We start from the raw sequence: 12,584 nt of genomic DNA on the forward strand, positions 1-12,584 counted from the left end.
TAAATACTAGTCTCTTAAGTCTTATCTACAACATGGTATGAAGCCATGATGTGTGTCTAAATAACACATCACGAGAGATGCGCTTATCTCTATACCAAAGCCGTGGTAGTTGTTTATAGTTCAGTCTTATTTCCAAAATAATTCCCACTCAGAAGTATTGGTTGCCAAAAGTCTCCCCACATACATGTAATAGCTCCAGCCCCCCCTCCCCCCTCCCCCCTCTTTCTATTTCCTAATCCCCCTTCCGCTAGCTCTCAAAGGAAAGAGATCTAGGGTGTGATCGATACCGAAGGAAATACTTTCCGACAAATTGTTCTCCATTTTTTTTATGTTCAGTTGGTCAAAATTTTTAGAAAACATTTTCTCTAGAGAAACAAATTCCTTTAAAAAGAGGAAAATAACGTCCCTAGTGGAGGTAGGAAAATTAAGTTCCACAAGTAGCATTCCACATTGATTGAATCCTTAACCTTGTATCACACCTCATTATCACACCTCACTATCACACCACCCTCGTAGTCCCCATCCTCATCACCCCACACCCCCTACCTCACCTCTCGTAGTATTTGTCTAGATTATATACAAATGTTTTTAAAACAATATTTTTTTCGCTTACATACCGAACTCAAGAAAATAAATAAGAAATCCCTTATTTTCCTAGAAAACATTTTCCTTCATACTAAACACACTTCTACCGAGCAAATGTTATATCATCAACAGAGCTTAAGGCTTAAGTCGTACGCATGTTCCAATCCTATAAAAAATAATTCATGTTTTAAACTGAACCTTTAATGCCAAAATCCTTTACTCTGATTATCAATAGTAACTAAAAACTCCGATATTGAGCTACCAAACAAGCATTAAAATTCCACTTCACTTCCATCTCTCATCTACCTTTCATATCTACCAAACTAGCATTACAATCCAAGAAAGTTTAGAAATCAATTGGTATTATCGTCAATCAAAACTAAAACAAAAGGATAAAAAAGTATCGGCATTCCAATTCCAATTCCAACAAAAAGAAACCTTCATGACTTAATCTACACATTTGAGTCCCAACTCACCACTTAAATTCAAATAGAAAATTATAATTGAGAAGGTAGAAGTATCACACAAGTGCGCTCTTGTTGTTTATGAACATATTTAAAGAAGCAGAACTTTCTTGCTTCATCCAAAAGAAATAAGGGAATCCGAACTTGCTTTATGAGAAACCACTACTAGTCAATTCTCCGGTTTGATGCTAAAGTTGAAATCTCTTTGGCTTAAAACTCTATTAGTTTTTCTGTATTTCAAATTTCAATTAAGCAACGGTTCTTTTCCAGATTCTGCGTGGAACACTTGGCAATTTATAGAAAGTAAAGGCATATGTATTTACAGAAAAAATAAGAGAGTTTATTTATGTTATTATACAGACATGAAACTACAGGCACAACGAGTTACCATACCTTCAGGTTAACATGTCGAACCCCTGTTTCATTAATAGTTTATTTTCATGATCAGAAACAACTTAGATTTCATCTATTGCCACTTCAAGCCAAAGATGATACAAACGGTTGTTACCTCATTTCCTTTGTCAAATAATTTTTAGGGGACCAATAACATTACAATACACTAATCTTTATAGAAACAAATTGCCTCTCCGGGCTTTAAATCTCTCATATTGGCTTATGAAATGCACACAAAATACAAATATTAACGACAATGCAAAGCATTAAAGGGCATAAATGATTCGCAAATCAGGGCAGGCTGGAAAAACAAAAAACTTCAGATAGATATCAAGAAATCATGTTAATAAAGTTGAAACCTGTATTATACCTACAACAAGAACATGTGGAAGAGAATTGATGTTATCTTTAACCACACACAACGATATAAATTTTGCTAAAAGCTGTTTGAAGTTTTGGTCTCTCTATGATGTAACATAAACCCGAATTTAATATGGACTCATCCTTGAGATACAGACTCTAGAATGTTAAAAGGAGAGCAAATGTTAAAAGGAGAGCAAAGGTTTTTGCATTTTTCAACTACAACAAAATACCCGGTGTATTCCCACAAAGTGGTTTAGGAAGGGTAAAGTGTACGCAGTACGCACTTCATACCTCAAATGAAGTAGAGAGGCATTTTTCAACCAAGAGAAAATAACAAAGAAGCTAACAACCATATCACCTAGTAGAACTTGACAATTGTTCAATACAACCAACCTACCAAGGTACCACAAACCATGGAAATGCAGAGGGACGGAAAGAAGGTAGATGATAGATAGATGTCACTTACTAAAGTCGATGTCTTATTAAACCAGTTTCCATCATTTTCCATTGAATCCTCAAAAGCGCAAAGAAGTTTGGAAGACCTACCCTCAGCAACTTATATCAGTCATAGTACATTCTATCAAAAACTCAACTTCCAGCATTTCTTTTTTCTTTTTGTAATGTTCTTTTGGATAATGCAAAATTAATTTCATTAACAAAACGCCAAGGAGGTGCTGCAAAAACACATACAGCAAATCACAACTATCCATCTATTTCTCGACTGCAGAGAATCCAAAAGATTAAAGTACTACTCCTGTCCCAGCACCTTCCACTTTTAAACAAGCATTAGACCACTATGACGGCTTAAAGCTCGAAAGTCATTCGCCCCTCATGTCTCAGCCATAAAACTTCACATATGAGACAATTAAACTATGCCGAAACAACTTATACATAGAAGAATGTCCCATAAATTTCAATTTGGTGATAAAACATTTTCACATGCTAGAAGAAGTAGATGTCAAATATAAAAGCTCAACATTAAATCCCTTCTGAGATCTGTCTACTCAAATCACTTTGTCATTACCAATAATACCCTTTTCAGCTATTAGATTTAAAAGTAAAAAAGAATGTACGGGATATATAGTTTTTTTTTTTAACTAAAAATCTGGCCATACATTTATTCATAAAATAACCAAAATCCAACACACACCAAAAAAAAGAAAAAAAAATTATGCCCAAATCTAAAGGCCCAACCCGAAAATAAACAAATAGGAAACAAAGAAGTCTAAATCAGGCAAAAGGAAAAACATAAACTAAATAGGAAAGTGAAAAGTTTCTCTCAATCTTGTCGATTTGGTCCAATTGGCCAATGAGCTTCCGGCGATCTGATGTTCCATTGGTCCGCGATATCTAGTTAGATTCACTTTGCATTGGGATTCTTTTTGGTCTAAAGTTTCTTTCATTAAGGTACCCACAAAATTATGCAAGCAAAAGTTATGGCCTTTCTGGTCTAATCATCATTCCTGAGAGTTGTTGATTATCAGTGAGGCAACGCAGCGTTTAGGATTAAGGTAAACCTCCTCAATCTCACTTCTTATATATCAAAAGATAACTCTTTTTGTCCAACTTTTGGGTAGAGTTTTCAAGACATTTTAACTTCCTAAAGTATCATTTGAACATGCTCATTTACTTGAAAGTAATACATTGGTAAGCTTGTATTATTTGTGGTAATCACGCTATGGAATCGGACAAATAGTCTGACTTCAACATTGATTGTTTCATCATTTGGTATCTCATTCTGTACGCTTACCCAGTGTAGTCCCACAAAGAAGGTTTGGGAAGGACAGAGTATAACCTTACTCCTACCACCGAGGTAGAGATGTTTGTGATAGACCCTTGGCTTAAGGAAAAAATAGTACAAAGCAGTCTAGAAAAAGAAGTTACGGAAACACCAGAAACAACAAATAATAAACAAAAACAACCAATAGTAGCAAGACAATATAATACTTGAAGTATAAGGAATCAACAAACAGTAATACAAATCAAAGAACAAGAAACTTACCAGAGCAATACTATGACTACTAATATTTTGTGAAGAGAATTGAGCAAAGAGACATATAGTTGTTCAACATTGGGCATCCAAAAGGGTTTATAAAAAGTTTTGAGCAAGTCCGGATCGGACACTCAGATATCATAGAAACACACTTCTTGCACTAATAAATTAACCAAATTCACTAGGATTGAGATTTGGGTTTACAAATAGGAAAAGGAGGTAACCGCAGCAGAGCTTCCTCAGTCTCAATTGGGTCTGATCTCAGTATCTACATATAATAAACAAAGCAAAGATTGTTAATTTGGAAGTTAGCAAAGAAACTGATGAATGAAATGGAAATGGAGAACGCTTGTTTACTGGGTCTTGAAGAAGTGGCTTTGTGTCATCTTTGGCGGGCCTGAACGGAGGTTTTGTTACCTTCTTTACTTCGCTCTTGTTGGTATTACTGCTCTTCCTTGATTCCTCGTCTGCCTTCATATTGTTCATCCAAATTCCAAATAAAGAGGTGTAAAGCTGTTTTTAGCTTATTTATAGCATGCGCCTCAATTTATGATTCTGGATTAGAACTGTTTAAAAATAATGTGGTCATATTTATTTATTTATTTGGGTCAAAAAGAAAATGTGGTCATATTAACTACTCCCTCCTCCAATTTTACTTATCCACTTTTTTAGTTTCCCCGACAATACTTCTTCAGTTTATACAATTAATAAATAATTTATCTATTTTCATTCAGTTAATTTTAATATTAAATATAATTTATTATCTAATATATTTTTTAAATCATTAAATTTATTATATTCAAAAAATAATATGATAAAATTATTTTTATTATTTACTACTTCTTAATCTTTATGTCAATATAAAAGTAGACAAGTAAAGATGGAAGGAGAAAATATTATAGAGCCTTATTTACAAACTAGTTTAAACGGACATGCCTAGCTTGCTTTAATTTTTTAAAATTAAAATATAAAAGAATAATTTGTAAAATAGGTGAGTACTACATTTTTATGTGATACTAGTATCTTGACATGTGAAGAAGAAAACCTAAAAGCGGGGCATGCAAAAAAATCCTAAAATTTTGCCTATTTTTCGTTCATTACGGCTACTACTTCCGGTGGGTCTAACCCACTGTAGGAATCGACGAAGCAAGATAACGAAGGGGAGATCAAGTCGAATCTGTTAGTTCCAAAATATGTTGATTTATTGAAGAATAAGACGTACGTGCATAAGACCATTCGGGTTCCTCCAAAACCCATCATAATGATGGATGGGGAACCAAGTGTTACGTGGAAATCCTCAAAAGTAAAGATTTTAATAATACAGGAGAATTTACAGTATGCAACTATTGGTCTCATATGGAAAACGTGATGTTAATGAACTAAGAAAATCAATTCCTACTCAATGTGGAATAAAGGGAGAGTGTACAATAGGGGTACTGGATACAAGACACATATTGATAAAATTGAATCAGCTTGAAGACTACGTTCAATTATTATCAATGGTTGTTTACTACATTAATGCCAAAGACATGTGTTTGGCAAATACGAACTCTCCAATGAGATCCATGTTTTGAACAAGAATTGAAACAATGATAGGCATTGCATGGATCTCAATGCCTGATTTACCGCCAAACTTTCTTACTAAGGAAACTATCTTTTCTATTGTATCTGTAGTAGGAAAGCCATTAGTGGTGGACATAGCTACAAAAAATCACACGAGGCCAAGTGTGCATGAGTGAAGATCAATGAAGAGGATGATAAAACTGGAGAATTAAAGTCCAAGTGGATCCACATTCAATATGATCATAAGCCTAAATACTGTAAAGAGTGTTGTTTACAGGGCCATGATGAAGAATCTTACTAGAATATTCATCCATAGATATATGATAAGTTACAAAGGCAAAGAGATGTAAAAGACAATATTAAAGAAGATAAAAAAAAAGTTGAGGAAGGGCAGCGAAGGGCAGCAGCTGATAGCAACAACATCAGTGGCTACAAAGATGAAACAAATATAGAAGAGACAAGTATGGTCATATATTGGGAGAAGTGGATGACAAGATAGAGGAAATTGAGACATCAAATGCGTTTGATGTTTTGAATCAAAAGAATAATGAGCTTGAGGAAAAATCCAACACTACTCACCAGAAGAAAAGTACAATATACTGGGTGAACAAAAGCTTTGGCAAAGCAGCAGAAACAACATTAGTGAAACAATCCAGCAAGTAGATCAATGAAGAACAAATTCAAAGGGACAACATTAGTATAGAGAATGACCAACAAGGAAAAGAATCAGCCACACAAGTTAAGGACAATCACAAACAGCAGTCACATGGTCAACAACAAAGGAAGAATGAAGAGGATTCCCAAAATCAAGCAAACGAATTAGTGCTATTAAATCATGATAAGGCTGAGAAGTAAGATATGATACTAGAAGAGATTTTACCACTAGCAATGGAAGTAGGAAATTTGATGAAAATTGTGAATAATAAGAATGAAGACGTGGATACTTAACATTTGGTTGATAATATTGATAAAGTTGTAGTTGAAGGAAACCTGTCACCAAAGCAAATTTAGTCATTAAATGCAAAGCATGGAAAACAGCATAAGAGAGGCAGAAAGACAGGTGTAAGCACAATGCAGACAAGGAATCACATGTCAAAATCTTCATCAAAATAAATACTTTAATTTGGAACATCAGGTCGATTAATACACAGAAAGCATTCATAACGTTGATAATAATGCATCGGAGATATCAATTTGGCTTCATTGACCTTATGAAACTATTCTAGGAAAGCCATAACATTGAGGACTATAAAAGAAGATTAAGAATACAGCATGCAGTTGTAAATCCATCAGGTAAAATATGGGCTTTTATGGACTCAATAATGGAGTACAGTATCATTAGGGATGAAGAACAACAACTCACTCTTAAACTAGAAAATCAGCATGCAAGAGCAGTTGTGTTTGTTATATTGGTGTATGCAAAGTGTAATCAAAATGAGAGATTAGTTTTATAGGAATCATTGGGAGAAATAGATGGTATAATACAAGAACCTTGGCTAGTAGGTGGAGATTTTAATGTGATAAGAAATGAGGAGGAGAAATTAGGAGGATTGCCAATCACAGTAGATGAGACGGATAATTTTAATCACTGTATTAGCATGTGTAATCCGGAAGAAAGTGCTTTTAAGGGAAACAAATATACATGGTAGAATGGCAGAATTGATGAAGAATATATTTTCAAGAGGCTGAACAGGGTATTGTTTAATGAAAATTAGCATGAAATTTTTCCTATTATGGAACATTGGAACATTACAACTTCTGGTACAGTTGTAATATTAGACCTCCACGCTTCAATGTTGGTACAGTTTAGTAGGTCAAATGAACAACTGATCAAGCCATTTAGATTTCTCAACTTCTGGCTAGAGGAAGAATCACACATGGAGGTTATTAGGCAGAACTGGAAGACTGATATTGAAGGTAATCCCTTTGTTATGCTTGATCAAAAGCTAAAGAGAACTAAAGCTGCATTGACTGAGTGGAGTAAACAAACTTTTGAAAACATATTCCAAGATATTGTCACACTAGAGGAGGTGATTAAAGTAAGAGAGAGATAGTTTAAAGTGGAGCCTACAATGATCAAATAGAGCTAATTTGTCACAATCACAAGCAGAATTAGTAATACAAGAGAAGAGATGAGGACTTTCGGAGACAAAAAATAGGATTTGAGTTGTTCAAAGGTGGAGAAAGGAACACAAAATTTTTTCATGCACTAGTAAAAGAAAGAAGGTCAAGGTTAAAAATTCAAAGAATTCAAAATGAAGAAGGCGGTTGCTTGGACAATTAGGAGAAAATAGCAGAAGCAACAACAACTTTCTTTCAAAAGCAATTTGAAAAGCGGAAAGATACTGAAGACTAATCATTGCTAGATGTTCAACCCAAGATAGTAAAAGAAACTCAGAATGGAGATTTGAAGAAGGTCCCAACAATTGAGGAAGTACAAATGACAGTTATGGGGTTAAATAGACATAGTGCAAGGGGTCCAGATAGTATGACAGATGCCTTTTATCAGGATGCATGGAGTATAATTTCAAAAGATCTACACTAAATGAGCTTTCAAGGTATATCACATATACTAATTTGCTTTTACTACCAAAAAAATTAGTAGTGAACACCTTATCAGACCTTAGACCTATCTCACTTTGTAATTTTGTGAATAAAATTTTCTATAGAATTATTCATGAAAGGATTAAGTGTATTCTGCCTAACATTGTATCTGAGAAACAAACTGATTTTGTTCAAGGAAGAAGTATTGTTGAGAATATATTGGTGGTTCAGAAAATAGTATCTGAAATTAGAAAAAGGGAAAACCCTCCAAACATGGTGATGGAGTTGGATATGATGAAAGCATATGACAGGGTAGAGTGACTATTTCTAACTAAGGTGTTGAGGAAGATTGATTTTTGTGAAGAAATCATTGATATGGTGTTCAGATTGCTAGTAAATAATTGATATTCTATATTATAAATGGACAGCCTAAAAGTTTCTTTAAATCATTTAAGGGTCTAAAGCTAGGTGATCAATTTTCACCTACTTTGTTCAAAATTGCAGTAGAGGTATTATCAAGAAGTTTGAAAGAACTACTTCTCATGAAAGAATTCAAACTCAAAGTATGCCTTGAGGTAGTCCAAAAATCAATCATCTTGTATTTGCAGATGATCTGATTATACTTTGTAAATTTGAATTGGGTACTTTGCGGGTGGTCACAACAACTTTGGAGAAGTATGAACTGGTTTTTGGTCAAAAAATAAACAAGGAAAAAAGTGCATTGTATCTACATGGGAGTGTTTCCAATGGTGCAGGAGTAATGGCAGAAGTCACAACTAGTATTTTGAGATAGGAATTCCCTTTCAATTATTTGGGATGTCCTGTTTTCTACATAAGGAAGAAGAAGGTGTACTACTAACTGTTGACACCTAATTTTTGCCTTCTATAACTGAATTTAACTCTGAGTTTCTTCGATTTTAAATAGAATTTATAACAATTGTTTTATTTGAATAAAAAGCTTTTATATGAGTAATTTTGTCATTTTAAGTAAAGATTATATATTATCGTATTTAACTATACGAAATTATATAATATTGCTACTTAAATATTTATTTTTTATGAAATATCAGATTCTAATCAAGGGTTATCTCAAAGTAATTTTAAATAATTAAAATCGTGATTTAAATATAATTTATTATCAAGAATAATTTATTTGAATAAATATGCGTTTGATTTTATTAAACCAAGAAGCTCAAGATTAAACAAGGTGTTAATTCATATCAAATTTTGATTCAATTTTGTCAATTTATTAAATTTGGACTTTAACTGAAATAAATTTAACCATAATTACAATGCAATTGGTCGATTGAGTTTTAATTAGGCTAAATTTTAAAGGCAATTGTCTAAATTTTCCCTTTTAGTTATTTAATAAATAGTCAAAATAGACTAACCTATCCATACCCTAATTTAACTGAGGATTATTTTTAACAACCCCAATTCCAGTTGAGTTCCAGTCGATCCAGGCCCAAAGAATAACCCAATTCACCAAACCAACACCCATCAGCCCAAATTAGCTAATACCCGGACCAATCCTCTTCAACAACAACAACAACCAAACATACAACACAACAATAATTTCAACTGGCCCAACAGTCCGACCCGACCCAGCCCAGCACTAAGTCCTCTTTCTCTTTCGTAGCCAAAATCCCACAGCAGCATTACACGTAACAAACACCAAAACATCGACAATTTTAATCCCACCCACAACTCTCAAAGCTCAACCCGACCCGACAACCCGAAACCGGCGGCCCCAACGCCCGGCGCCGGTGATCCAACCCAGTCGAAACCCGTACCCGATATCCCCAACACTAATATCAAAACTTCAACCCGAGTTCAATAATCTTGAACCGACCCAGCACCGCGAACCCGATACAACTAAACAGCTACAACAATGATTTCAACAACCAATTCCCTTGGTCTCGTACGGTCTTATGACGAGTTTGGATTTTTATGGAAGCTTCCACAGATTACCCACATCCTCCTTTTCTATTCGCTCATCGTACGAACAAGGACGGAGACGCGCTGATCTCTATCCATTTCTTTGTCACCTTTTCATAGCCCTTCAATTAGGAATTTGGTTTTCATCCATATCACCCAAAAACAATAATTCATCCCCAATTGTCCTTCTATTAAGGCTCATTATGAGCTGAAAAGAGATCAAGTCTTGAAGGTTGAAGAAAACTCTTGAGCAAAAAGTCATATTTTTAGTCAAAAAATTTTTGTATCGCGAGAAAGTCGACGAGTTCTCGGAGTCGCAGAAGTCTTCTGGTGGTGGTGAGGAGATTCCAACAATGATTCGAGTCCAATTTTGCTGCTCCAAAATAGGTAATGCTTCGTCCTTTTGGCTTTGGTATTTACTTTTTCTTTTCGTCGATCTGTTAGTGTTTTAGTTTATAATGGCGTTGTTATTAGAGGTAGTCTTGTTTGCTGGGAACTAGCTGTTATAGAAGGCCTCGAAGCCATAGGATTTATATGAAATTTCATAACAGTTATGCGATTATTTATCACTGCTCTGAATTTGTACCTTTGTCTCATAATGATAAACTGATTGAAAATGACATCTTATGTGCTTAGGAGCGTAGCAGCGTTTAAGGATAAAAATTGACTTATTATCGATATTCTGTTCTCTCTTGACTCTTCGAAGTCCTTGAAGACTGAAAATTGAGTAGGTTCTTTGCGTTAAGGATTCTCCGAGCACAATTTGAACAGATTAAGAGGAGTTGAAATCTTTTCTTGGGTTTTCCTTTCAAAACAGTAGACTACCTGATCTCCAGTTGTTTACTTTTGTAGTTACTTTAAAAGTTTTCAGCCTTAGCACTTCCTTGGTGTGAATGATTGTTTAAGCATAGGCATAGCATTATTTCACTTCTGTATGCGATTAAAAAGTATAAAATGAATGCGACTCTTTTTTAGTACCTATTTTTGGTCCAAGCTAATATTTGACTTTGGCCTAATGTTCTGCCTGGCATGATTTAAAGCCTTGATTTAAAATTCTCATTACGTGATCGTAGTAATCATTTTCTAAATAGTTGGTGTGTTACTTATAGTCCTCTGTTGCTTTATGGTTTGAGTATATAATTTATTTGGCTATGGATATGAAAGGATGGGGACTGGAAATGCTCAAGAAGAAATCCTGAACAAATGAGTTTAGATTCCCTTGTGCGTTACCAGATCCCAAATTTTCAAATTGCTTATCTCTTATGCATTGAAATTCTGTTAGAAATGTGAGTTTTCTTGATCCTATGACTGTATTGGCATACTTTGTTTTCTTTATACTCCTACTTCATCTCTTGGGAATTTAAAAGCGAGAATTACTTCTTTTTTTGGTTAGAAGCCCAGATCATTTGAAGTTAGGATTCAAAATGGGACCTCTTTGTCATGTTTAGTTCTCACCCCTGAAAATTTCTCGATTTGGAACGATTAGACAAGTATTTATTCCGTGCCATCATTGCAATATATGTGAAAGGTTTTGATAATTGTGTCCCTTATTGGTTATTTGCTTCAATTCGTTTTGTCTTGATGGTGATTGAACTCGTTTAGGGTAGATTAATTGTGAATAGATCATCTTTTCCTATTTTGAAATTTACATATTTTGCCTGGGATCTGTTCATCTTTCCCCTAGTTTGAAATTTACATTGTTTTGCCTAGGATGAAAATTCCAACTTGCATTATCCCTAAAAGTTCCCTTTTTATTATCCTTATTCATTATTTTGTTAAAATAGAAGAGAAAGATTAGTGAAGTATGTCCATTTTAGAGTGGTTTGTGAGTCGAGTAAATCAATTCTAGATAAACAACCCTTCCTGGAATTATAATTGGGCTTACTTTTCTGGAAAATATATTCACGAATTCTCATCCTTTCACCTGCTCTAGTATGCATGCCTTGCTCAAATAATCTGGATTACCATTTTTATCATTAATCTGCTCCATTTGCATTCAACTTTACATGGCATTTTGTTCGGTCCATTGAATCGCTTGTCTTCTTACTCTAATTTACAAGGACGATGATTAATCCTTATTATTTTCTTTGGTGCATGTGAAATGAATTCGGAACATTACGTTTGAGTCTTACACGGGCTCTTCCCATATGCATTTCATGATGTGCCAATGCGGCCTATCCCTTTGAGTCGACTATCTTTGGAGGAAGAAGAAGTTACCATGAGAAGAATAAAGAGTGGATCAAAACTCATTTATGAAGTTGTCAAGAGATTTTAAAAGTTTCATTTTTTTTATTACTTTACTTATCTTAGTCATTTGTTTATTTATTTTATTTATTCATTCATTTGGGCCTTGAAGCCAAAGTTGTAAATTTAATACATATGGAGCAGATTTTGGGCCCACAGGCCTAAAAGTTTCAGGAAATTGCATGTCATAGACCCAAATATGGGTGGCTTTAAATATTTGATCCCAAATAAGAATGTCTTTGAAGAATTGTCTTCCTTACTTTTTAATATACTAAAAATACCATTTTGCCCTCTACATCTCAAATATATTTTTAAACTTTTCATACTCATTTATCTCTTAAATTATATTTTTTTATTATTTTCACTTTTTTATTTTTCCTTTACTTTTATTATTCTACTTTCTATTCACTTTTTTAGTTTTTTCCTTTAAATTTATTATTCTGTGTTTTTATTATTTTCAATTTTTATTTTTTCCTTTAACTTTATTTTCATATTTT

General features: G+C 34.0%; 1 protein-coding gene and 1 long non-coding RNA gene across 2 annotated transcripts; one reads left to right on the top strand and one right to left on the bottom strand.

Moving 5' to 3' along the window:
• Nucleotides 1-3,803: 3,803 nt before the first annotated feature.
• LOC107855576 lies at nt 3,804-4,374 on the bottom strand. Its single transcript, XM_016700595.2, has 2 exons — nt 4,156-4,374; nt 3,804-4,066 (listed from the first exon to the last, which is right to left on the bottom strand). The coding sequence occupies exons 1-2, from the start codon at nt 4,282-4,284 to the stop codon at nt 3,980-3,982; spliced, it is 216 nt and encodes a 71-aa protein (XP_016556081.1). The 5' UTR covers nt 4,285-4,374; the 3' UTR covers nt 3,804-3,979.
• Nucleotides 4,375-8,963: 4,589 nt separating this feature from the next.
• LOC107877433 lies at nt 8,964-12,334 on the top strand. Its single transcript, XR_001676360.2, has 2 exons — nt 8,964-10,230; nt 10,575-12,334. It is a non-coding gene; the product is annotated as an uncharacterized LOC107877433 (long non-coding RNA).
• The last annotated feature ends 250 nt before the right edge of the window (nt 12,335-12,584 follow it).

Source organism: Capsicum annuum, chromosome 1, assembly GCF_002878395.1.
Source record: "Capsicum annuum cultivar UCD-10X-F1 chromosome 1, UCD10Xv1.1, whole genome shotgun sequence".
In the NCBI taxonomy this organism is placed as follows: Eukaryota; Viridiplantae; Streptophyta; class Magnoliopsida; order Solanales; family Solanaceae; genus Capsicum; species Capsicum annuum.